Source organism: Brassica rapa, chromosome A10 (assembly GCF_000309985.2).
Source record: "Brassica rapa cultivar Chiifu-401-42 chromosome A10, CAAS_Brap_v3.01, whole genome shotgun sequence".
NCBI lineage: Eukaryota > Viridiplantae > Streptophyta > Magnoliopsida > Brassicales > Brassicaceae > Brassica > Brassica rapa.
The window spans coordinates 2,806,604-2,833,647 of NC_024804.2; the positions used below are offsets into that span (position 1 = coordinate 2,806,604).

The 27,044-nt window shown below is 38.4% G+C and overlaps 5 protein-coding genes and 1 non-coding gene across 6 annotated transcripts; 3 read left to right on the top strand and 3 right to left on the bottom strand.

The window, feature by feature from the left end:
- Positions 1-9,826: 9,826 nt before the first annotated feature.
- Positions 9,827-11,125, top strand: LOC103844030 (peroxisomal and mitochondrial division factor 2). Its single transcript, XM_009120802.3, has one exon. The coding sequence runs from the start codon at positions 10,059-10,061 to the stop codon at positions 11,016-11,018; it is 960 nt and encodes a 319-aa protein (XP_009119050.1). The 5' UTR covers positions 9,827-10,058; the 3' UTR covers positions 11,019-11,125.
- On the bottom strand, positions 11,109-11,753 carry LOC103844031. Its single transcript, XM_009120803.3, has 2 exons — positions 11,455-11,753; positions 11,109-11,368 (listed from the first exon to the last, which is right to left on the bottom strand). Exons 1-2 carry the CDS (start codon positions 11,707-11,709, stop codon positions 11,273-11,275), a joined length of 351 nt encoding a protein of 116 aa, XP_009119051.1. The 5' UTR covers positions 11,710-11,753; the 3' UTR covers positions 11,109-11,272.
- Positions 11,754-11,990: 237 nt separating this feature from the next.
- LOC103844027 (tRNA (cytosine(72)-C(5))-methyltransferase NSUN6) lies at positions 11,991-15,914 on the top strand. The gene is made up of 12 exons (XM_009120800.3): positions 11,991-12,503; positions 12,747-13,038; positions 13,146-13,293; positions 13,423-13,560; positions 13,680-13,742; positions 13,816-13,937; positions 14,134-14,365; positions 14,585-14,796; positions 15,092-15,192; positions 15,328-15,409; positions 15,521-15,582; positions 15,679-15,914. Exons 1-12 carry the CDS (start codon positions 12,313-12,315, stop codon positions 15,788-15,790), a joined length of 1,755 nt encoding a protein of 584 aa, XP_009119048.2. The 5' UTR covers positions 11,991-12,312; the 3' UTR covers positions 15,791-15,914.
- Positions 15,811-17,457, bottom strand: LOC103844028 (4-hydroxyphenylpyruvate dioxygenase). Its single transcript, XM_009120801.3, has 2 exons — positions 16,191-17,457; positions 15,811-16,110 (listed from the first exon to the last, which is right to left on the bottom strand). The coding sequence occupies exons 1-2, from the start codon at positions 17,345-17,347 to the stop codon at positions 15,936-15,938; spliced, it is 1,332 nt and encodes a 443-aa protein (XP_009119049.1). The 5' UTR covers positions 17,348-17,457; the 3' UTR covers positions 15,811-15,935.
- A 357-nt stretch (positions 17,458-17,814) lies between these two features.
- LOC103844026 (anaphase-promoting complex subunit 5) lies at positions 17,815-25,456 on the bottom strand. The gene is made up of 20 exons (XM_009120799.3): positions 24,829-25,456; positions 24,515-24,674; positions 24,314-24,435; positions 23,694-23,928; positions 23,160-23,337; positions 22,989-23,067; positions 22,820-22,905; positions 22,504-22,633; positions 21,888-21,920; positions 21,193-21,441; positions 20,963-21,040; positions 20,613-20,875; positions 20,407-20,466; positions 20,202-20,269; positions 19,852-19,957; positions 19,318-19,459; positions 19,122-19,220; positions 18,603-18,867; positions 18,432-18,499; positions 17,815-18,217 (listed from the first exon to the last, which is right to left on the bottom strand). The coding sequence occupies exons 1-20, from the start codon at positions 24,997-24,999 to the stop codon at positions 18,065-18,067; spliced, it is 2,745 nt and encodes a 914-aa protein (XP_009119047.1). The 5' UTR covers positions 25,000-25,456; the 3' UTR covers positions 17,815-18,064.
- Positions 25,263-25,335, top strand: TRNAA-AGC. The gene has a single exon. It is a non-coding gene; the product is annotated as a tRNA-Ala (tRNA).
- Positions 25,457-27,044: the final 1,588 nt, after the last annotated feature.

A 27,044-nucleotide genomic window follows, 5' to 3' on the forward strand; every position in this document is an offset into this window, starting at 1 on the left:
ACCCCAAAACCCAAGTCCAAAAACTTTTGTGTGGACAGGCCCGCTCTGCGGCCCATTTGGATTAAAAACCCTAGGGTTCCTTGCTTCCCCTATAAAAGCAAGCCTCCACCCTTAGCCTTCCATCACAAATTTAGAAGCGAAGCCCTGCAGAGAAGTCCCGGAGATCAGAAACCCTAGCCGTCGTCTCCTTCCTTCTCTCTCCCTGCGCCGCCTCTCCTCTCTTTCTCTCTCTTCGCCGCGGCTCTTCTCTCTCTCTCCTCGCCGCGCCTCTTTCTCTCTCTCGGACGACTCTCTCTCTCCTCGCCGTGAGCAGCCGCGAGTGGTGGTGGTAACCGTGTGGCGTCGTCGATCTCAGATCTCACCTCTCTTGCATCTCAGATCCATCCAGATCTAGGCTAAGGTGAGGTGTTCTACCCAGATCTGTTCTATGTTCTTTTATATTGTAGAATGGGTTGCTAGGATTGATTAGATCATGTTTGTTGTTAGGTTGATAGATCATATTGCATTAGAACTCTCGTACTGATTTAAGATTCTAAATAAACTGGTGTGTTGATGATTGATTGATTGTTTGATTGGTTGAAGACCTGTGGTCGTGATTGAGAGCTAGGATGGTTATAAAGAAATGAACGTAGGATCTTAAGAGAACGGTTAACCGGTCTGTTAGATGAATGATAGAAAATCTATGAATGATTGTTGAATGGATTGAGTGTGACACCGAGAACGGGTGGCGTCTAAAAAGGAAAGTAAGAAAGAGTCTAAGGGTTTAAGGAAAAAGGAAATGATAAGGAAAAAGGAAAGGTTAAATGATTGAAATACGAACCACCGAGGAACGGGTGGGGAGTATGGGAAATGAATAGAAATGGAATACGAACCACCGAGGGACTGGTGGGGAGTATGGGAAAACGCGGCGGCCGTAGCGTTCAAAAACGGCAAGTAAGAATAGAGGCGCCGGTAAGATTGAGTCACGCCGAGTCTTGGCGGGAAGGGGTCGTAATACACTGCAAGGGGTATGGACTACATCCAAGGGAACCGGATGCCGGGTGTACCAGGGCAGGCGACCTCACAGGAATTCAGCAAGAAAGGGGAGGGTTGGTCCGCTTGAGCTGTGTAGGTCCTAGAGTTATAGGATGAATGGAGTCTTAAATAATAAACCGAATTGTGTGAATTGAGCGATGACTGAGTTCATTGCACTGCTTGTTTTTTTTTGTGAAATGAACTTTAATAGTTGGTTAAGAAATGTGTGTAGCGACTAGTCGGTTCTCGTTTCGCATTGAGCAGTATAAAAGCTCATGGGGGAGACTGGTCTAGAATCGCTTCACTGAGTATTAATACTCACCCCTCTTTTCCCTCTTCCATTCTTGCAGAACTATAAGTGGAAATGCCGACGGTAAGGAAGGAAATGCACCTGAAACTCGTGGGACCAGAAACGGGACACACGGAGATATCGGAAAAGTAGACATGTGTGTCCTAAACCCCGCGCCCTGGAACCCCGGTTGGAAATGGGGAGGGACGGGTGTTTCAAGTCTAATTACTTTCACTGGACCAAACTTACTGATGAAGACATCAATACGATAATTCAAGTTAGATGAATTCTGTATTAAACACATCTCACCAGTGCACTCCATCGGCAACCATACAGTATCATTTACTCTAACATTACACTGCGACTCTTTCTAATATTTCGCTCTAGCCACAATTTAATGTAGGTTTGGCTACATGTGCATCGGGACAGCCTTTGGAATCTTAATCGATATCTTGCCTAATTCCATATTTATGATACTTATCGATAAAAAAATTGTCGACATCTATAGAAGGACGAAAAAGTCAAACAATAAATGTAAATTTAGTTGACGAAACATAGAGAAGCGCGAAGAAAGGAAGAGTTGATTAAACGTGTTGTGAATAGGGGTGGGCAAAAAAACCGAACCGAACCGATCAAACTGAACCGACTGAACCGAAACTGATTCGAACCAAATCAAAGTTTATTTCAAATCATTCGGTTGAAGATTTTCCCAACCCGAACGGTTCAGTTCAGTTCAGTTTAAACCAAACCGAACCGATAAACCGAAGTGTTTTATAGTTATTTAAATTAAAAATATTAGTAAATTAAAATCCTAAGATTAAGCCCACGTAATTTTCTTTTACACTAAGAAAATCCTAATATAATTTGATTTCCATGAAACTAATATAATTTATTATACGGTTTCATGCTTTTGTGTAACCATTATTGTATTTCTCTCAAAGACGTGTTCTGTTTTCAATTTTTGTTAGTGAAAAGAACAATATGGAATCGTGGGTGTAGAGTTATAGTAAAAATATAGATAAATACTCGTATAGTATATATACAACATATACTAATTATTGATTCGTTGCAGCTTTTTTTGATGATATCACATGGAAGATGACTTATTACATGCTTTTTTTAATTCTTAAGAGACAAAAATATTGTTTTTTTCTTTTTATTTAGTTAATTTTGGTTTGATTGAATTCTTATAAAGTTATAAACTATATTTGTAACATTTTAAAAGGTTTTTATTTTGGTTTTATATTAAATTTAATTTACATACTTAATTTTTTATTATGACCAACATGATTATTTCATGACAACCATACATTTATGTATTAAAACATAATTTCTTGTACAATAAATAAACTAAGAAAAATCCGATTAAACTGAACCGAACCGAAATACAAACCGAATTGAATATGAACCAAACCGAATATAAACCGAACCGAACATAACTGAACCGAAATCGATCCAAACCAAACTAACTATGGTTTACTTCAGCTGAAAAAAATCTAGAACCGAACTAACCAAACCGAACCAAACTCGAACCGAACCGATAAAATAACCGAAGTGCCCACTCCTAGTTGTGAACATTCACTAAAAGGCCTGGACCATTTTAAAATGTGTTCTCGTGTGAGTCTCTATCTCTCTCTCTCTCTCTGTTGCTAGCTTTCATTCTACTGACTCTCCACTTTTCCTTTGACATTTTGATGCACCCGGTCAAATATCTTCCTCGTAATTATACTATATCCTCCTATGCCATTATTCCTTTTCTACACTTTTAGGTTTCTTCCTCGTTAGGTCGTTTCTAGACTCTATATTTATACCTGTTACAATGGAAAGTTTATTTTATAATAGAAATGGAAGAAAAGAAGAGAAGAAGAAGAAGTCACGTAGGAATGGAAGAAAAGAAGAAGCATACATAAGCTGGTACGTGGTAGTATATATGGTACGTAACAATTTATTTATATGAAACGATATATTCATGTAAAAAAAGAATAAACATACAAATAGATAGAATGACAAGGACATCTTAAATATACGTCATGAGTTGCTTGTACATATACTGGTTTGTTAAATTTACGCATCAACTAAATCTGCTTGTATGTTCGTTAGTTATACGCATCAAAACCTAAAAATCTGTATCGACGGAGAAGTACTGAAGTAGTCACATGACATAACTGGATGTTAATTCGTCAAAGTTATCTAAATCATAAAAGTGGATAACATCGTCATCAAAGAGAGAAAAGACTCGTAATCGTTTACGCATACACGTGTTGACATTATTTAAACTTCTAGAAAGTCAACATCGGTCCTTTCCTCTTCAATGTGTTTATCCTATTTTGGCATTTGCTTTGGACTGTCTCGACTTTGATTCTTTCTACTTATGAATATAATATCACCGCTGTTCTTACTTTCATTAACTACATATACTCCAAAATCAGTATGGTATTTACTACTCCCTCCGTTTCTTAAAATACATATTCTAGAAAAAAAATTTGTTTCTAAAAAATTCATTTTTTTATATTGTTAATGCATGTTTTATTAACTAATTGCAAACTTCAAAAAATTTAATTATACTAATTAATTTTTTATTGGTTTAAAATTGTGAAAAAGATAAACACAAAAAATTATGCAAATTTAATGTATTTTACTAAAATGTGTGAAAAAGCTAGAATATGGATCTTTTAGAAACCGATGGAATAGTATACTATGCGCACAGGATTTTTGTCACTGAAAAATGTGTATATATAAATATATAATCAGCTTAAAACCCTATAGCTGAGGTTGAATGTGTATGGCTCATGCTCAGCTACATTTACGTATAGTCAACGCCATTGAGTATTGAAGACATGCACAGACGTTCTGTACCGGTAATATAATAACGTGTAGATGAAAAAGATCATGCATGTTATCGTCAAGCGCTTCACCCGGAAAAACTAAGCAAACTTAGGATAAACTAATTTAAAATCTCACTGAATTTATATTATGGTTTATATCTTATAATCTCACTGAATTTATATTATCGTTTATATCTTATAATATGTTGCTTAGATTCATATCTAACAATAATTAAAGACAAATGTCATCTCCACCCATCTTTGCATGTGTCGTCTTCTTTTTCTAATAAAATAAAACTGTTTTTGCAAAATTGACTCAAAAACATGAAATCAACCACAAAACTAACATATGTTTTTTTTTGAATTTTTCTTTTTTATCTTATTCACCCTACAAGTTTACATTATTTACGAAAAATACCATTAGCTTTCTTTTTTTCTTTTCGAATGACATTTTTATTCTCTCAATCTCATCATCTTCATGTATTTACAAGATTGTCATTGTTATCAATACATCAACCACTATGAACAACTAATTTGAAGTTCTTAACGCACTTCAAATCGATTTACACTTCTTCTTTCTCAATTTTTATCAACTAATTAAAAACAACATTTCTTTCATTTTCTCTCTATATTCATCCAAAAAAATCTCAAGATTTTAATTCTAAAATTTTTATGGTTTATAGAACCATTAAAGCTTGTGATTCTGGGTGGATCACTTTTGTTTAAGATTATGGGTGCTTGGAAAAGACTTATGTGTGCTTGGAAAAGACTTATGTGTGCTAAACAAGTTATCTCACTGATTGAAACTATGAAATTGAGATTTTTTCCAGATTTGTTTGTCAAAACGACTTAGAGGTAAGTCTTCTGGCTGCAGACGACTTACCTGGTCAATGCAGAGGTTAACTAAACATAACCCTAAACTTAATTAACTAACTAAACACTTCATAAAATCAAATTAAATTTTAAAAGTGTTTACTATACACAAAAATAAATACTCATAGGTAAAAATTTAGTTTTTCAAAAAAACATTCAAGCTTTCCAAAATCTAACCCTAAGAATACATACAATACTACAATATATGTTATCGAACCATAAAACCAAAGAATATCATGATTAACTACTTCCACTCATCTATACTGCAAACTATTCAATTTTATTATATTTTAATTTACATTACTTAAAACTGTTTATAATTACATAATTTTAATTTTTCATTTGTCAAAATATTTTTTAAAAATTTAAAAAATTATTTTTAAGATCAACTACACCAGACGACTTCTAACATCTCAGACGACTCAGACAACTTACTGGGGATATATTCGTAAAAATAGCTTATATTTTTTTGTTTGGTCACAAGAGGTTGACTGTAATTCCACAAAAACTTTTAAGTTAGTTTTGCATTTGATTCAAATTTGAATATATTTTTACAATTTAAGTCAAGTTTTGAGTCATATTTGGCAAATCCTCCTAAAATAAAATTGTATTGGTATCTTACAATTACAACAATCAAAGATCCAAATTAGACAACTCAGTTGGTTTGTACCATATTTCCGAAATTCAAAATTTAAAGACTAGAATTTAACAAAATTCGTTTTCTGGCTGATATTTCTGTGTTATCTATGCAGCTCTTTCTAGATCGGGCTTGTTAATGAGCCGATATTGATATATTTTGTCACAATTGAAAGAATGCACTGGTCTTCAACACAGCCAAATGGAACACAAGGTGTGGCATGCATGAACCAAAAACATATATAGAAATTAATCAATACCACTTAGTAACCCAACAAAGCTCAAAGAGCTGTTCAAATAAATATAACAACAGTGTCCGAACGTGTGACCAACTAGCTACTCGTTCAAACTGTATATGTTAAAACCGAGGGCGGGCCTAGCTGCAATGGAGGGGTGGCAGTTGACCCAGTGAAATCAGCAGAAAAAATAAATTTTGTAAAATTTTATTTTTTTCAGAAAAAATGTTTTTTTTTTTTAATATTTACTTTTATTTATCATCCCTAAATCGGGCATTCAATTTCGATTACAAGCTCGTTTTCACCAAAATGGTTTAAGTCAAAATACACCTACTAGCTTCACTCAACCACCGCACCGGCGCGTTCCGCTAGCCGATTTCTAAATTCCTAAACTATCCAACCCCGTTCTCAACCATCGATGTAATCCGCAAGAGGGTGGCGTTCACCTCGTTTCCTCGGTTACCGGAACTCCTACGACACCTCCGGAATAGCTGGAGTTAGACAGTTTCTTCGAGCTTTAGCTCTCCATTGATCGTTAAGCACAAACCGGATAGATATAGGGGAGAAGAAGCATACCCAAAGCAAGCACTGCATCCACGAAGATCTACCGGTAGGATTGAACAACGCGAAGGGAGTAACCACCTAACGCCGAACAACCCGAGAAAAGCAGGCTGCGGCGAAGCACCATCAAGAACCAAAGCTCCATGTCCTGCAAAAGAATCGAAACATCAACCTGCTCAAAAGACCAAATGGCCGACTGAGCACTGAGATGGCTAATATCCCACTAGGCCTCCTCGCCGGGAGAGCCCCAACTGACCAAATTGAAGCCCTGAACCGACGCCCTAGCCCGAGCAAGAGAACCCGACCCGGTCTTCTTAGCGCTGAGCCGCTACGCCACGTTGGAGAGACGAGACAAAGACGGCTGAGCAAACACGGAAAAATCGAGCCACCGCGACTGACTCGACCACCTTGACCTTGCGAAAGAGAGAAGCCAGACAAACAGACGAGGCTGAAACTGCCATAGACAACAGAACAGCCGACGACTCATAAGCTCCATACGCCGAGACCTCAGACAAACCGCAGCCACACGACCACCAGGCTGACTGAGCACGCACCAGCAGCCCAAACTGCTGCCTCCATTGAAGCCGGCTAAACCGAAGGACGAGACAAGACACCAAGGATCGTCCAGCGGAGATCCGACGAACCACTCCACAACGCAACAACAGACGCAATAGTACATGAAGAACAGAGGAGAGAGTCCAGCAAGAGCCCTCACGTGCCACAAACCGCCGAGACATTAGTCAGATCTACAAAGAGAAAACGAGATCTAGCCAAGCCTCACCTTAAAAGCCGACTCCTTTCGCCAACCCACCCCTCGCCGCCTCGTCGAGACACCAGAGACCAACCCCTCCTGCCAGATCTATCACTCCCCGGGAAGCTTTAGGGTTCCAGAAGCGAGGCAGAAACCAGGGTCTGCAACAAGCCGACTGACGAAGAGATGAGAGGAAGAGAAGCAAAACGAAAACTGAGGCAAAGGGGAGAGAGAGTCTCCGGCGCCGGAGCTAACGCGAGCCCAGACCGGAGTCAGGACCTCCGGACGCCGGAGCAGCGAGGAAAATTAGGGTTACGGCGGCTAGAGATGAAAGAGAGGAAAAGAAAGGAGAGAGAAGGGTTTTTTCCTGCTCTTCAGAAAAAAAAAAAAAATTCAGAAAAAATGTTGCAAGCTGCTTTTCTCAAGTAATTCTGTAATTGGTAGTTCAAGTTGTAATAACTTCACATTGCACCCACTGGTTTCACTTTCACGTTCTAGTCTCTTAAACTCATAATGGCACCACTTAAAATTTAATCCCTCAGTTCTGAGAAATGACTTTTCGAAAATTTGCCGCCCAATACAAAGAGAACAAACAGAGTTACCTACTCAAACATAACGCGGCAATGTTAGTGATACTGGTCAGGTAGGTGACTAACGAGAGAATGCATGTTGACTATACCTTTTTATGGTCCAAATTCCAGTTATCTATTTTATTTTTATTTATTTTTTCCTAGAAGAAATAAAATTAATACATTCAACAAAGAATCTAATAGATGAGAAACGTGCATGCATATGTTGCGGAAAATATTATAATTGGTGAGGTAGTTAAGGGCACGCCGATTTCGTTGAATGTTTTGCTTAAAGTACGTTACCCAAACCATTTTTTTCATTTAATTAATTTTGGGGTTTTTACGTAGTTATCATACATTTTATGCTTTTGGCTTCAAACATACAACTTTCCACAACCACCACACAATTTATAACATTTAACAACCCATCATACCAAAGATAACAATGCTATTGTCGATTTTGAATATGTTACCTAACTTTGAACAATCAGTTTCTAACAAGAAAATTATGCTAATCATTAGATCATTATTAAGATATATCGGGTTTTAATATTAGTTCGGGTACGTATTTTAAATGGGAAATTAATTGAAGGAATATCACAACGGCTCTTGTCACTGATATTTTCTTGTAAAATTCGGGATATTTTACTGAAGGAATCAGAACCATGCATAACTATTTTTCCAGACATAATAAGTGAAATTTGTACTAGTGGATGAGCTCATTAATTAAAATTGTAGATATACCACAGAAAGAAAACGTCCCATAGTGAAATGTATTATTTATATTGATGAGAAACATCCCACATAGGAAATATAAGAAATAATCTACTACTATATAAAGGATTAGGGCCAATCCACTAATTGCCAATTGGTTTTAAGTTGGAAGCCCATAATAAACCCGATTCTAACATGGTATCAGAGCAATAAGATCATTTGACCTAATTTACTACAACTACTACTACTACACCGATGTTGGATCCTCTGTGGATGTTATTCCCACATTGTCCACGCTTCAGACCTAGATGTCTGAGCGTGAGGGAGGGTATTGATGAGAAACATCCCACATCGGAAATATAAGAAATAATCTACTACTATATAAAGGGTTAGGGCCAATCCACTAATTGCCAATTGGTTTTAAGTTGGAAGCCCATAATAAACGTGATTCTAACAATTTATTTCAAAATCAATGGCCTCTAACATAATAATTCGACATGCCAAACTTCGGTTTTACATTTATTTATGAACAAAATTCATCACCTCTCATCAGTTGATCTCACACAACTTGCTGGCATAATGATGTACTGTTTCCACTGATGAAGCATGTATATATGATGCATCTAGCCTGGATGCAACAACATACACAATACTTACTAGTTATAATTTTTATCAAGTGATGATAAGTTCACACAAAAAGACTTCTAGCTAGGTATGGTGTATATTGGTTTGGTTGATTGATTAAAAAATGTTTCGCTTGGTTTGATTTCAGCTTCGTATTTAAGTAGGTTTGAGAGATTGTTGTCGAAGTGAAGCGATATTTTACATATACACTTTGAAGATAAAATGTACTTATGTAAATCGTAGCGACCCACCTATGTATATTTGTATACATGGATTTTTCATGTAGCCCATCAACGAATGAACAAGATCATCATTTGATATCCGTTGTGACCCGTAGAGACCCATTCATAATTTCCATCGTGACCCGTAACTAAATTTATGGGCCCTTTCTGTTAAAGCCTTAATAAGCCCATATGAAAGCTTTTACAGTTTTACTGAAGCATTTGGGTAAATTTTGGGTGATCAAATCGCATTTGACACTTTTTTGAGTGTCTTTTTTTTTGGTTAATCAAATCGCAATTAATTGATTGTAATAAGATCATCCACAATTACAGTTGAAGATTCTTACATTGCCGACCAAGAAAAAAAGATTCGTACACTGAAACAATAAAAAAATTTACACTTTGAAATAATCATAGAGATTACTGAACCCCTCAAAAAAGGAGAAGAAAAAAGAAAACAAAAGTGGTGCGCACGTGGTTGGAAACTTTTTATCTTTACCTTTGTTCGATTCGTCGTCGTTTCTCAGCCGTCCATTGGTAAACAGATCAGACTTGTTCGGTTATCATTGGTTTGCGAGAAACCCTAATTGCATCGAATCGCAGAAAGTTTGTTATCCCCTTTTCTCTCTTCACTTTCAGCAAATCATAAAAAAGGTCGAAACTTTCCTTTCCCCTTTTCCACTATAGTATATAATCCCTTCAACGAGCACCTCTAGGGTTTTATCGATCCTTTTCTCTCCCTACGATGGCGGAAGAGAGGAGCTTGAACGGCGAGGACGACAGTTTCTTCGATTCCGATCAAAATAACGACGGTGGAGACTCGGCGGAATCGAACAAGAAGATCGGAGAGCTCGAGTCTCGGAACCAGGAGCTCGCGAGGGAGAACGGCGAAATCAGCAAGAGAATCGAGACCCTGACGGCGAAGATCGAGGAGATGAGAGGATCCGAAGCCAAGGCGAGGCGCAAGATGGGGGAGATGGAGAGGGAGATCGACAAATCGGAGGAGGAGAAGAAGGTTCTTGAGGCTATAGCTGAGAGATCCTCCGAGCTCGAGGCGGAAAAGGCGAGGCTTCAGCAAGAACTGGTTACGGCTAAGGCTGAGAAGGAAGAGGCTGAGAAGGAGGCGGAGAAGCTCCGGGGAGAGATTTCTCAGAAGAGGGATGGGGTTGTGGAGTTGGAGAAGGAGGTTGATGAGTTGAGGAGTGGGAAGGAGGAGAACGATAGGAGGATGAAGGAGTTGGAGGCAAAGCTTAGTGCTTTGGAGGCGAAGGAGTTGGAAGAGAGGAACAAGAAGGTGAGAGCGGAGGAGGAGATGAGGGATAGGGTCGATAACAAGGAGAAGGAGGTTGATGAGTTGAAGGAGAAGGTGAAGAGTTTGGAATCTAATGTAGCTGAAGGGAAAGCAGAGCTGGAGAAGTGGAGGACGGAGAAGAAGGTCGTGGAGGAGTCGTTGAGGGAGTCTGAGAAGAGAGTGGCGGGGTTGGAGGCGGAGATTGTGGAGCTGGAGAGACAGATGGATGAGTCTGAGAAGATGATTAGTGGATTGAAGAACATGGTTGAGCCTGTGAATGGCGTAGAGGTTGTTAGGTCGTGGTCGCCGGGGGCTGTGAGTGGTGGTTCTGGTGGAGCTATGGCTGCTGTTGCGGTTGTTGCTGTGGCGGGAGCAGCTGTTGTCTTCTATGTTTACCGCTCGAGGAAGGCTTAATTCTCGAGGTAGAGTTTTGTGGAAGTTTGATTTCTTTGTTTTTCGAGTGTTACGATAATACCTTTCTTGTTATGTGATTGGTTTCACAACTTAGTAGTTTTACTTTATATTGTGTGTTTTGTTTACATCTTTCGTTACAAATGTTCTCTACGCAACAATCATAGAGATTGAAAAAATAACCAGAGGGTTAAGCGGAGGAATTAGAAAGAAAGGATATTTGAAAAACTGGGTCTCTGTTAGTTGTTGATCTTCACCTAGTTAGATGATGACGAGGATGCCTTGAGAAGATCTAGAATTTCACAACAGCTCTTCCACCATGGCGTCGCCTTCTCACCGGACGCTAGGAGTGGCTGCAATTGTAATGGAAACAAACATAAGATTCTGTCTCACCTATCTAATTTTGTTCCAGTATATATGTGTGTTTTTTTATTCGAACCTGATTGTCTGTGGATACTGGTAAGTCACGGTCTGCGGTTGTGGCTGAGGAGACAGCGCTACCACCGGTAAACTGTGAAACAGCTCCAACGATCTTGGAAGAGACTTCACCTTTCTTCTCCTCCAAATTGTGCAGCAGAGATTTGCCTCCTTCAATGCCTCTTGAGACAACATTGTCCACTGCATCCTTGAAGACATCGGTTTTGGCGGCTTCACTGAGAGCAGAGGTGGCCTTTTCCAAAATGGAGTCGGACATTTTGTTTAATGCTCCTCTGCCTCTGTAGTGGTGTTTAACGTTAAGACGCGGGAGGGAGATATTTATAATAAGGAGAAGATTGAGAGACAAGAAGCCAAATTTGAGCTGTCCAAATTGGCCGCGGCTGTTTCAACAACCTAAAACCTGACTTTGCTATATCTAATCTTAAACACTAATATAGAATTGTGATTAGCTTTGTTTGTGTGGAGAAGAGATCATCATTTGAAAAAGATAACTACTATTAACTATTTATAAGACACCACTTTCAGATTTAAGGCTTAGGGTTTGTAGGCTTGGTTGAGGTTTTGGTATGTAATCTAGACACCAACCAAGCAGGTTTTGGTTGGAGCGTGAAGCAAACGATTTGTAATAACCCAACACAATAAGTTGAGTTTGGAGGGTGTTACTGAATAAAGTCTTAACTGAGGAAACACAACATATCCTCTGTTCTCTTATCTTCTATTCTCTTACTTAGGTGATGCACAACCTTTAAGCATGTTAAAAGGTTCAAATGGGCTATTCTAACATATAGATAGACAACTGAGTAACGCTTAGTGGGCTCAATGCAGTAATTCAAGCCCATTAACTATTAAAGCCCGATCCATGCTAAAACCCTCCTTCCTCACGAGTCACGACCATCTTCTCCCCTGCTTCTTCGCTCTCAGCCTGATGGAGATGAATCCTTCGTCGCGTTACAGTTATGATCCAGTGTTGCGATGGGATCCTGAAGTTGAAGACTACTTCATTAAAGCTTACGGACCTGACCACTTTGCTCGAATTTCAAAGGCTCTCACGTACTTACCTTTCCCATCATTCCTCTTTTGATGCATCATTGTTCTGCTTCTGTATTTCCCCTATAGCTTATTCACTCCCTAGATTTGCTTTCCTTTACGTTCTTGTGTGCATCTAACCATTCCTTTGAGCTTATTATATGTACATGTTTGGTGACAATACGGATCATTCATACCCTTAGTGTTTAGTGTGTTGCTACGTTTTGTTTCTATTCAACGTTATTTGTTGGTTCCATTCCATGTTAGGCGTCCGTCTTCCTACTCCTGCATTCGGGTGAACACAGTTCAAACCACAAGTGACGCGGTTATTGAGAAGCTTACGAAGATCTTAAACGACGACTCCGAGGATGGTTTGAAGCTAGTGCAATCCGATGGAAGTAGTCCTATCTCCAAGTGTCAGATTCCTGGTTTGGAATATGTTGTTTTTGTCAATGGTTCAGGTCCACATAGAATTGAATATGGCTCTGGACTTGAAAACCCTCCCAAGGAGGTACTTGTGAGCAGGAAGTGTGCTGAAGCAGTTCTTAGAGGAGCCCAGGTAATCTCCATTTTCCCTCACTAAAAGCCTTTAATGGGTAGGTTTGATAGTTATCTAAGCTTATATTATAATTTATATTTGTCTTATGGTTTTTTTTTTTGTTGTAGGTCTATGTCCCAGGTGTACTTGCTTGCACTGCCCATGTTGAGAAAGGAGATGCAGTTGCCGTCTGTGTTGCTGTGGAGCAACCTGGTGATGAAGGTGACTGGAGTGTTAATATGACTCGTGGGACCACCCTTCAGGGTCTACCGTCAGGCAAGAATCATAGCTCTTCCTGTTTGCTTTGGTCACATATTATATGGTTTGCCAAGACTTTTGTTTCACTATAACTGAATCGGAAGAATAGGTCTTTGATTGCTGCTATGTGCCGGATTGTTATTGTAGATCCTTTCTATTGTGAACGCAGTGGACTATATATCGGCATGGGAACAGCTATGTTGTCAAGAGCTGGCATGTTTCGTGTTTCTCATGGAGTTGCCGTGGATTTGAACAACAGAGTTTTCAGATTGCCTTCTTTTCATAGTAAGCTTCATCTTTTGTCCTACGTTTGCTAGCTACTACAGCTTACAACAGTTTAGGACTCTCAGTATCTTTTTTTCATCGTGGGGTATTGTTCTCACATTGTCGTTTTGGCTCCTTAGATGTCCTCGAGGGAGAAATATTTCTTCAAAACCTGCCAAGTATTGTTGCTGCTCATGCTCTTGGTAAGCGAATTAATTTTTGCTCTACGCCATGCTTATACCTTCAGCTATGCTAAACTTTTTTCTTGGCCTCCAGATCCTCAGAAAGGGGAGAGAATATTAGATATGTGTGCAGCACCGGGAGGGAAGACTACTGCAATAGCTATACTTATGAATGATGAAGGAGAGATAGTGGCAGCAGATAGATCTCATAACAAAGTACAATTTTCTTTTTTTATTACATAACCTTTTCAATTCCTCACATAGTTAAAACAGATATGATTTCAATTGGTGTTTTCACTGGCTGACATGTTTACATTGAGTGCTAAGAAACACAAAACAAAAGGGTATTGTTGTTGTGATTGCAAAACTACCTGCTTTAGTTAATCCCGTCTACTGTCTTTTTAAAAAATAGGTGCTGGATGTCCAAAGATTGTCTGCTGAGATGGGCTTAACTTGCATAACTACATGTAAACTGGATGCGCTAAAATCTGTTTGTCTTCCGAGCACAGTCAGTGATTCAACAGCATCAGTTAACGGTGACAATAGTGGTTCTGTGACCAGCCATTCTGAATTGTCATCAAACGAGGGAATATCATCTGATGCTTCTGGAAGATCTGAAGCTGAAAAATCGTGCGAGGAAAATGGTAATCAAGCTACTTTCATGGTGTTTGCTTGGTTTAGTTGTTTACTTCGAAATGTTGGCCTGTTTTTGCTAGGGGGAAAAGTACGTCAATAAACTTGCCATGTTTGCTTTGTCTCGTGCCTATGCTTGTGTGTATAAATGCAAAGCGCCATATGATAAATTCCACTAATTTTAATAAATAAGCTGAATCTTAATTATCGCATTATCATCCATATTTTAGCTAGCACTGAACAGCCAAAAGGAGGGGATAAAGTTAGCCAATCTGAAATCAGGAAGAGTAAGGGAATGCTGAAAAATGGACGCGGAAGAACTCAAAGCCAAGGTGGGAGGGCTGGCAAATCACAAGGTTTCCCGCCTAATAGTTTTGATAGGGTACTTTTAGATGCTCCTTGTTCTGCTCTTGGCTTGAGACCTCGTCTTTTCGCTGGACTGGTAAGATAAATTCAAAACGAGCTGTCTGTGTAAAACTTCTACTTGTGTCAGCAACGTGTACTATCCTAGTATCCTAGTATGTGTCAACATATGGATAGCCTTAGCTTAAATCAATTGTATGTGGCAAAAATATTTTGTCCTAGTAGCTTCTTGAAGTAATAATATAAATACTGTTATACGTTAAGTTTCAAAATAGTGTTTGTAGTAATTAGGAGTAGAATCTGTGTGTGTTTTTGTAAGAGTGTTCAGAGTGTGCTGACTTGTGGAATGAATTTGCAACTGCTATTCCTTGTAGGAGACTGTAATATCGTTGAGAAACCATGGAAGGTACCAGCGGAAAATGTTTGACCAGGCTGTTCAATTGGTTCGCGTTGGTGGAGTTCTCGTATACTCAACGTAAGTATGCAAACATAATCCGTTAAATTCTGAGTTTGCGTTATCCAAGCTATGTAGATGAGGCAGTGACACAGTCTCGAGTAATTGAGAGTTACTATAATCTTACCTGTGGATTATTGTTTTTCATTTTGCTAGATGCACAATTAACCCTAGTGAGAACGAGGCAGTGGTTCGCTATGCTCTAGACAAATACAAATTTCTTTCTTTAGCACCACAGGTTTGGATCTAAAATGCGCTGTTGAAACTGTTTGGGATCTTGGCATACGTTGCACTATGATCTTGTTCTTAGTCCTAATGTATTTTCATGTGTGTTGATGTCTTGTTGCAGCATCCTAGGATTGGAGGCCCTGGTCTAGTTGGTCGATGTGAGTTCCCTGACGGATATGTCGAGTAAGTATCTATCTATCTATACTCACGAGAGTGATCTAATTAATATTCAGCAGAGCAGAACTTAGAAGAAAAACATGTATGATATATGTAATGCAGGGAGTGGTTAAAACCAGGTGAAGAAGAAATGGTTCAGAAGTTCGACCCGTCATCTAAGCTCGATACCATCGGGTTCTTTATAGCTAAGTTCAGCGTCGGCCCCAAGGATTAACATCTCAAAATACTGATTCCTGATCCAAAGACATTGTATTTGTATTGATCTCGTTTTCTAAATGAGATGGTATTTGTAACAACATACAAAGTTTTTACATATGAATTACAATCTTTTTTTTTTTGAATTGGTTCCTTCTTCTTCTTCACCCCACAAGCTGTTTAGCTTCAAGAGTCTTCTCATACTCTTCAATAGACTTGAAAAGCTCAGAGAAGTTGCCTTTGCCAAAGCCACCACATCCTCCACTCTGGTAAACTCTCCCTTCCTCATCTTTCTTCATGCATCCTATCCTCTGTATTATCTCTATAAATATCGTCGGCCTATTCACAAAACACAAGAGACTCTTAGCTCTCTGATGAACTTGATAAAGAGAAAACACTTTTTAAGTTTGTCTTTGTACCTGTCACCAAGTGGTTTAGTGAAGATCTGAAGCAACGTCCCTTGATCATCTCTATCCACAAGAATCCCCAACTCCTCACACTCCTCAATCTGCTCCTCGCTAAGCACATCTCCCACACGGTTCTTGAGATTCTTGTAGTAAGTAGGCGGAGGAGAAGGCATGAAGTCAAAACCTCCAACGCCGCTCCTCTTCCTCATCTCCCTCAGAGTCCTGAATATGTCTTCGCTCATCAGCGCCAGATGCTGCACCCCCGCGCCTTCGTTGTGCTCCAGATACGTCTGGATCTGACTCTTCCTCTTCGTCCCGTGAACCGGCTCGTTGACCGGCAGAAGAACCGTCTCGTCGTTGTTAGCCAGAACCGCCGAGTTCAAACCGCTCTCGGCTGTTCCCACGTCGTCCGCTGTGAACTCCGCGAACTGGTGGAAGCCGGTGAGCCTTGAGAGGTAAGTTAGCGCTGGACCGAGCTCGGGGACGTTTCCAACCGCGTGGTCGAGGCGGCGTATACCGTAGTCTAGTGGAAACGACGACGTGTCATCCACAGTTTCGAATCTTGGAAGGAAAACGGTTGCTACTTTGTAACTAACGTAACGGAGAACGACGTCGCCGTATAGTTTAACCTCAGCGATCGTAACGGCGTCGTTTAGGACGATAGGAGGGGATGAAGGAACGGCGCCGTTTGAGACACTGATGGAGAAGGCTGCCTCTGCGTCTTCTACTTCAACAGCGACTGCTCTTACTCCGAGACCGTGTGAGGAGAAGAAGGAGCGGTAGGTGACGTGGTCGAAAGATGGGATGGAGGCTGTGGTGGTCGGTGGATTCTCGCCGGCGGAGAGAGATGGAGAGTAGGGAGCGGTGAAGAGGAATCGGAGGTCGCCGGAGGTGAGGAGGTAGGAGGCGTGAACCATGTTTCCGGTGGAGAGATCGGATTTGGCGGAGAATCTCATGCCGAGTCCCCACGAGAAGCGGCGTGCGACGTTGGTGGCGTCGCCGCACCAGAACTCGATGTGGTGGAAGCGCTTGACTTTGAACTTGTCGGACTTTGGATTCTTCCTCACGAACTTGGAGAATCCGACGAGCTTAAACCCCGGGGACGCGGAGGTAGTTGCAGCGTCGTCGTGATGCTGGTTCTCTGAAACGGCTGCGTTTTCGTGCCCCATGGGTGTTTTTCACCTTCTGATGCAACTATACTCTGCTTACGGAACTGTGTGAGTGGTTCGTTGAGCTATGGACACGGACACATATAAAAGGATTTTGTTTTGTTTTAATATCAGTTTATTCAGACGTTATCTCTGGTCTTAAAACTCACAGATGTTGACTATTGTTGGACGTGGAAGAACACACGTGTACGGTCAGATTTTCATTAGAAACAAAGCTTTACGTGATGGATCTCTCTCTAGTTTGCTTGACCTTAAGCTGATTGGTTCGTTCTTTCTCCTTGTCTATGGTCACCAAGTTCTGATGTGTAAGACGTATCTACCATTTTGACACGTTGATGGAAACGTTATCCGAACCATATGGATGAGTATTGATGATGAAGCAAAAGTGGTTTGATAGTTATATATTTCAAGTGACATTTTACCTTTCGATCGACGTTGTTCAAACCTTGGAATCATCCCATGTACAGTAGTACATCATTACGTTCATATCCCAATTCAGCGATTTAAAAACAGAGATTATGTTAGGTATTACATAAGAAAATTTCTCAAATCACTTAGTTGGCTTCTAAAATTTCCTACATTTCAAAGTTATGAAAGGTTGCTACTTGCTCTCGGTCATGAAATAAACCTACAAATCACTAGAAAGTCTCAAGGAACATGTTACAACTTAAGTTACAAGCTTTGCACAATAAGCTTATTAAATAAGGTCACGAACTCTCACGCCATGTTTGGTTCCTCGTCTTGAGGGTTCTCGAGAGCTGTTATATGCATCTTAAACAAAGTCGCAGCTTCTTCCCTCTCCTCAAGCTGTCCCACCTTGTCGTATACCATCGCCATTAAATAAAAAGCTTCAGCTGCCAATTCATGGTACTGCCACAACAAACGCAATGATTAGCAAGTGAACAGACGGTAATTCACGATATACTAGAATCCGAAACAAATTATGCATCGATGAGCTAAACCGAAGCTGGATCTAGTTTAACCAATAGCAGCGTAGCATCGTTTATGCAATATGGCGATAGAACAGAGTTCAGGCTTGTTTCTGAAACAAAAGCTACATAGCATTCTTATTGGCATAAGTTACCTCCAAAGCTTGAAGCTCTTCTGAAGCTTGCCTCAGAGAATCCAGGACAGTGTCAGAATCTGTGGAAACTGGCGGAATATATTCACAGCCAATTCATACAAAAATTATGATCATGCAACCAATACAATGAACTATATATAGCCAAAGCAAGTACAAGACAACAAAAGCTACCTGAAAAGCTTGGGTCAGACAGATAGCAGTTTGCTTCAAAGATGTATGCTCGAGCACGTAACTCCAGACCTCCATGGCCGAGAATCATAGGGAAAGCCCCATGCAAAAGGTCTAACGCCCGTTTGGCATGATTTGATCCAAGACCAAGCCAAAGCTCGGCCAGCGTGAGAGTAGCTGATGCTTTGAGAAGATCCAAATTGAATGACTGGCAAAAAGAGATGCTTGCCAGCGCATACGGAAGACCCAGGACTGCATTTCCCGACTTCTGAGAACCAGAAAAAGGGGAATCGAAAGGTAAAGGCGGTTCAGAAAACTTATATAGAATTGAAAAAAACGATGTGTAGTCCAATGACTTAGCAGCAGAGACACAGAACATTCAGAAGAAGTGCATGCATGGGAGGAAAACAAAACCTAGAAAAATGTTACTACTGCAAGGTCGTAAGGTGACAAATATTCAATGAAATATAAGATTCCAATCAGTGCGCTTTCAAGTTACCAAGTTCTTGTGCCATGACATACCTTATGGATCTCTGCAAGCAGAAGAAGAACAGATGCCTTTTCGATTTGCAAATTGAATTTGTGGCACGTACAGAAGAGGGAGTGTGCCACATTTGCTGCCTGTAGAGAACGTAGTAACAAAGCAAAATGACGATACAGTAACAAAGTATAGCTCATGGAAAACAAAACAGATGGTCAGCAAGGATTTTGAACAAACCTGGCTATACTGTTTTGCTGCAAGCAACGTCCTAGCTTCACGAAGACTTGCTTCTACTTTCAGCTCCATGTCTACGCCCATGGTGGTTGATGCCAAGCCTCCTAGCTCGTTGCACATTCGTTGAGCTAGCTTTAGATTCCCACTAATGGATTTAACAAAGTTAGAATGGCTGATTTAAGAGAATAAATTCAGTACAAAAGAGAGCTTTCTGTTCACATTTTATTTTCCCAACGAATGTTGTACACATTTTCAAAGAATTTGAATCTACCTACATAAACTTCAGACAATACACTAAGTGATCACAGAGGGCAGGCAAATGAATCAACTTCGCAGGTTTTCTGAGGTTGTTGAAGCAAATTATCAAACAGAAGCATATTCTTTAGACTTCATGAGTGATGTATAATAGTGAAACTCCGGGACAGAATTACTAAGTTGGTTAGACACCCCCTTTCTTTCTTGTATCCATGAAGCTTATCTGGACTAAGAGACATAATTTAACAAGAGAAGTGGCATGAATAGGATTGGGAACCTTACCGATGCAAGGCATGTTCATGTAGTAGCTGCAACTTGAGCAACAATATTTTTGATTTTGATACGGTTAAGAACTTTTCCTCCGCAATCTTAAGAGCAGCAAAGGCATCTGCAATAGCATTTGTTTCAGAAAAGAGGCCAATGTAGGGGAAAAAATGGAGTAAGATCTTAATAAACTTAATCAGGAAAATGAGCAAAAAGTTAAGATCTTTGTACGCTGACATGTCATTCCTTTTACAAAAACATAATATTCAAGTATAACTTATTGAATGAGCATCAAGGTATAGGTTCGTTTAAAATTGAATGGCAGGTAGGTAAAACAGGTGTTCATGACCTTGCGCACAGAATCTAACCTTTGTATCCCTTATATAGTGCCAAATGTTGAATGAGCTTCAAGTATGCAAGCTCTGCGTCAGATGAACTATAGATGCAAGAAATATATAAAAATCACGCAAAACGAATGTAAGAGATAGTTCTAGAAAAGATAAAGAGCTGAAAGGTGAATGAGGGAAAGGGGCTGAGAGTATAACAAGCAAGTGATATTTTAAGGAAAATTACCTCGAAGAATCACCGAATAAAGCTGCATATACCAAGGTATTCATCCGAGCCATAGGAGCGCTAACAAAAGCAATTGGATTAATAAATTACAGTAAATTAACAGATCAAGTTCCTAAGGTTACTTGTTAGAAAGGTAATGTCAGCAAATGGGATGTATGAGTTATGAGTTCGTCAGCATCAAGGGTTTGAGCGGTGATCAATTTTACCTGCCATATAACTCCCATGAAGTTGCCCGTAGTAAATAAGAAGCGCCTATTATTTGTGATACAGATCCAGGAATCGAGACCAAATGATCACAGAACTGGAAGAAAGTCGAACTCTTTCTAGAACCAGATTCCTGAGAAAACACAGGCTGACCCCATGGTTTTTGCAAGTCTTTGAGCCAAACTGAGCTTAATGAACCATCAATTGTCATTGTAGAGCTTTCAGCAGAAAAGTCACTAAGTAGGTGTGCACCTAGTCTTATCTCCTGCCGTAGATTAATTAAGGACTGGTTAGACCTCAAAAAGTGATATGGATATTTCACTCTTAGCATAGTAATTAGTATATTCAGTACCTTGCAGACACTAACTGGACAAGTTTTATGACGCACAGAAGCTTTGGGACCAAACGAAAGCAGAGGCCTTTGCACATGCTGTACAACAACAAAATAACTTTTCTGATTTAGCGTATACCAAAGATTAGAAAAACTATGATATAATTTTTTTCTAGCAAGTTGATAATTATCAGAGAACAGAGCAAAAAAAAACAAAAAAATATTTTGAATGTTAAAGTTCGTGGACTAACCATCAACTCAAACTTAGCCATCGCAAGATGATTAGAAGCCACTAAGCGTCTTAACTTTAGAGTATCAGCTCTCCTCAAAGACTCTTTCAGGAGAATGTACACCCTTTGTTGTACAGATAATAAAGACGCAGTGCTAGTGACGGGTGAGTACGAAGATCCAAGAACACTGGTGGTACTTGCAATGCCCATTTCTGATAACAAGTTGCTCATTGCTGCTAGTGTATAGGCTAGACAAGTATCATTGCTATGCTGCAGTATCAATAAACGTCTTAAATACCACAAATGAACTAAAGCTTGAACAACAGTTTTTTCAAACAATATAAGCTGTTAATGCTGTTCATGTGAATGCATATTCGACCCAATTAATAGCAATGTGATCCTTCTAACATGTACATAATAGAACAAATTTTATATCTGCTAAGACTAGACTGCCCCTTTAGACCACCTAGAAACAGTACGTAAATATGGGAGTATATTAAGAGTCAGTGCAATAAATTTGGAAATCTAAACAGAACTGGTGTTAAGAGTCCTAAATCGCTTACAGAAGTTAGTGATATACGAATAGATTAAAATAGCTCAATATTCAGCTTGTAGAAACTTTAATTTAAAATACACGTCCTGCAGGAATTTATCAAACGCACCACTTTCTACATAATATACTATAAACAGAGCTGACAAATAAAACGAACATATACCTGTTGGGATACACGCACAGCTTCAGTCAAAACCTGCGATTAAGGAGAAACCATATTATGAGCAAACGAAACAACGATAAGGCCCAATGTCATGTCTAGTGATATCATTTATAAATATGAAGTTAAGATTCGAAAAAAAAAATGAAGTTAAGATAGCAAGTCTAACAGTTACTAAATTCACAGTGACGTGTTAAGGTTAGTGTTGCTTCTTTATTTGCCCAAACCGAGCTCACAAGTGTTTAGACGAATATACTAATGCTAAGACACGGTAGACACCATAAGAAAGAGAAACGTCAAGTAAAAACTTGCAAAAGCCTGCCTCACCTCAAACACATCACTGATTACATGGGATAATTTTGAAATTTCTCAAGTAAAATATGTAAATATACAGAAGATGATCGAAGTAGCTCATGAAGATTTCAAGTAATCTATCAAAGTAAGGGTGTGAGGTTATTACATTCAAGATACATAACAAATGAGCATCACTTACTATTAGCCTCACCAACAGCCCAGTAAACTATGAACTACCCAATGTACGACTTGGTCTACTAGGCAGGATTTATATGTTAGAACAAGTCTTTAGCAATGGAAGCTATTGGGAGAAATTAATGCTCACCTCTAAAGCCAGATTAGGATGCCCAAAGCGGAAATGCATCATTCCCAAACATAACAAAGCAATCTCGTACCTTCCATACATGCTGCAACCAGTTGAAGGAAGAACAAGGTCAAATCCCTCAGTCCCTGCACTTTTAGACAATGGAACATGGATCAGCTCATATTTGGAAAACAGTTCCTAGTGCCACATATATAACAGGCAAACACAACTGGATATTTACAGGAGTCACACGCACGCGATAAAAGCCTCCATCATATTATTATTATTATCATAAATTGATATGAAGTAGCGGAAAAAAGCTAAGAGTACAGATTACCTGTAATCAAAGTAACGGAGAAGATTTTCCAAAGCAGCAAAATAGTCATCGCTGTGAAGTTTATTCAAGTAACGCAAAAAGTGAACCTGCATCATTGCAATGTTAATAACATGCCAGAATATCAAAGGAATCCACTGCAAAGGAAAATATTAAAAAAGCAAGACATTACACGATGCAACTCAGGGGCTAAATTTTGAAGCTTCTGAAGGAAACTTTCAATCGAACTTGAAGACAACGAACTTCCATGGCTGACAATCATATTATAAGGAGATGAAAGTTAAAAATATTAGCAATACTTTTGACAGACATATATCAAATACTAATGAAATAGAGACACTACGTTTCAATTGCATCAGCCTGCTCCATTAAAAAGCCTTGTATCTGATAATTTGTCCGAAGGAATAATGACTCATCAACCAGCGTATCATCAACTGTACTTGAGGAGGCACAAGCAAGTTGAGTAGCCTCTGCTTTCTTCGTGTTGGTTCTTGATTTTTCCTTCCTAGTAACTAGCAAACCTGCATGTTTCATTTGTTCTGAACGTTACATACGAATGAAATCCCTAAAAATTATTTTTTGAGTATATAGTTTCTACTGTAAGAAAGGGATATATCTTCAGAAGCCCAATTTTAAACAAAAATGAAAATTCATAAGGTATCATACAAACACTCCACAAATCATCCGAGAATAATATGATACATGTTAACTTTGATCCTACCATTGAGGTAATGCATCAGTAAAAACATGTTAAGATACGCGGAAAACGACATTTAAATTACAGCCAAACTATATTTCCTCAATATTTTGAAGCACCAGAGATTCTGAGAAACTGTAAGTTTACTTTGAGCACAAAGTAGTGAATCGTAAGGGATACCTTCTGTCACTTTGAAGAGTGCTTCCGGCGTATGAAGGTGAAAAGGGACCCTTCCACTAGCATTTTTCTGTAGCTCTATTTCTTCGGTTGCTTTATCCATTATATATTTCTCCATATCCATCTGATCATGCTGTATTAACGACTCCAGGTTATCATTAGATTCATCATACTGAGCAGAGCTTGAATGGGCTTCTCTGCAGTAGACTTCAATGCTTGTAAAGAGATGACAAACTCCCTGCAAAGGATTCACATATAAATGGTTCTTTCAGACATTCACTTTTTGTTTCAGTAGCCTAAAGACAGTAGACGGAAAATGAATATGAAAAGGGAGAGAAATCAGGAGCTTTGGTTATATTCATTCAGAACATTACAGATAGAATGGTACACTTCAATCAGGTCTGTCAGAGTTCTGCCATTAGATCTTTTATGTTAAATCACATATTATAACTGAGACACGTTTTAAATCTTAGCCTAGACAAATATACAGCTATCGAATCCGAGTTGTTAACCCAAAACCTCAACACCAAACACTTCCTTTAGGATCTTAAGTCGAATAGAAGAAGTAGACATTAGTCTCAACAATCAAACAAGAACAATAAAAACGTAGAAAGCAACAATACCTCGAACGACAAAAGGTTAAACGCCAAAATGCAACGACGAACGAACATTCCCAAGTTACTATTCGGATCCAAAATAATCTGATCATCTTGCGCAGCTCCTGAATCAAGGCTCCCGAGTATTCCTACATACAAAAGATTTGATAACTAATAAGACTCAAACATGATGAAAACAGACTCTTAGAGGAAACGAGCAGAGCTAACCTCGCATGTCATTAAAGAAGTTCAATAGGTCATCTGGTGAAGTCAGAGAGGAAAATCTATTAGTTAAATGGTCAGTGAGCCACGCATCCATGTCTTCCCCAACCTCCCTCAACTGGTTGATGAGATCTTCCAGCTTCGGCTCAAATATATCATCGCAAGACTGCAATCAATAAGTCTCGTCAATTCAATTATGAGCCTTGAAATCGTTAGCACAAGATGCATATGAAATAAAGTCGATAGAGCAGCGTAAGCTCCGAGTATAAGAGAATGTATGAGGTAATGCGATTTTCGAAGAGAAAACGAAAGAGTGGAACCTTGGTGAGAGAGAGCAAGTAGAGGCCGAGGCGGTTGTGCTGAGAAATGGAAGAGAAAGGGAAGGGGAGAGACATCTGCGCAGAGGGCGCGTATAGCTGCAGGAGAATGCAAACGGAGATCTTGTGCGGAGTCACAGCAAAAGCGCCCGCTGTTCTCGTTAATCCAGCCATCTCTGTCGCCGCCGGTAAAATACAATCTCTCTCTCGCCGGTTATTTCCTCCGAGAAGCAGACGGGATTAGGTCACTGGGGGGGGATTTACTTATTTTGAAGTTTTGACTCGAGTCAGTCAGTCACCGGGAAAGGTTTGAAATGAATTAACAAAAATCTTAGAGAACCGGTTATTTCATGCCGTCCGGTTAAGAGCATCGGTTACCTAGAGGCCGTGTGTTAAACCGCTATAAAATATAAATTTACAACTATACTAACAACGACGGGGATGTAGCTCAGATGGTAGAGCGCTCGCTTAGCATGCGAGAGGTACGGGGATCGATACCCCGCATCTCCACTTTTTATTTTATGTTATTATCCGATTTTTTTTTTTGTAAACTATTTTTCATTAGGCCTCATTATTAATTTGTATTTATTTTTCCTTGTTTCTCCCACATGGTCACGTGAATCACGTTTAATTTTCACTAGATTTTTTAACCGCGCTACGCGCGGATAAGATATTATATATATTTCTCAATTCTAAAAAATAATGTATAATATTATATTATATTATTTAAAAAATAGAAAATAAGACTACATAACATAAATATATTTTTTATATTTTCTTTGTAAAAATCATTATGTTGTTTGATTGTTGTACTTAATTCACATATTTGCATAGATATTTGTGATAGATGAATAACTATATTTTTATTATCAGTAAATAATATATATTTATTATATAATATAAGAAAAATGAAATTATTTACTTTTTAACAAACTTGTCTCATGTTGGGGACTCGGTTATAGACATATCATATTCGAATGAAACATTTTTACACTTATCAATCTTCTTAACAATAAGAAACAAATCTGAATATCTAAACAATATCTCATACGATCTCTTTGTGGAATAACTACTCTGAAGAAATTGAATTTATGCATCAAAAAGGACTGGAAATGGATGTGCATATATGTTATCTAAGTCAGCTTTACAAAAAACTATTTATAGTTTATATATCATTTATGTCCATCCTATTTTTTTGTCCATCATTTCTTAAACATCTTGAAATAAGTAATGCTAATTAATAATAAACTTTTTGCTCACAAAATAAAAATCAAATTTGTCTAATTATCGCTTAATTTGTCTAACTGATATATGTATTTCTCAATTCTAAAAAATAATGTATAATATTGTATTACATTATTTAAAAATATATAAAATATGACTACATAACATAAATATATTTTTTAAATTTTCTTTGTGGAAATCATTATGTTGTTTGATTGTTGTACTTGATTCACATATTTGCATAGATATTTGTGATAGATGAATAACTATATTTTTATTATCAGTAAATAATATATATTGATTATATAATATAAGAAAAATAAAATTATTTACTTTTTAAACAGACTTGTCTCATGTTGGAGACTCGGTTATGGACATATCATATACGAAGGAGACATTTTTACAGTTATCAATCTTCTTAACATTGAAAAAACAATTCTACATATCAAAACAATATCTCATACGATCTATTTGTAGAATAACTACTCTGAAGAAATTGAATTTAAGCATCAAAAAGGACTAAAAATGGATGTGCAGATATGTTATCTAAGTCTGCTTCACAAAGTACTATTCATAGTTCATATATCACTAATGTCCATCCTATTATTTTGTCCACCATTTCTTAAACATCTTGAAATAACTGATGGTAATTAATAATAAACTTTTTGCTGGAAAAAAATCAAATTTGTCTAATTATCGCCTAAATATTTTATTAATATGGTCTAAGAAGCTTTTAAGTGATATCATAGTTTAATTTATTAGTTTTTTTGTTAATTTTTAGAGGTTTTTGTATTTAAGATTTTTTTCCATATTAAGCTTCTATTTCTTTCACAGAATTGATATATATATATATATATATATATATATATATATATATATATATCATAAAAATTACCATCAAATCAGTTTTACTTATTTATTATTTTGTTTTAACGAAAATACACTTTTTAAATAATTTAATTTAAAATAAAATTATATACTAATTTGCTGTATTT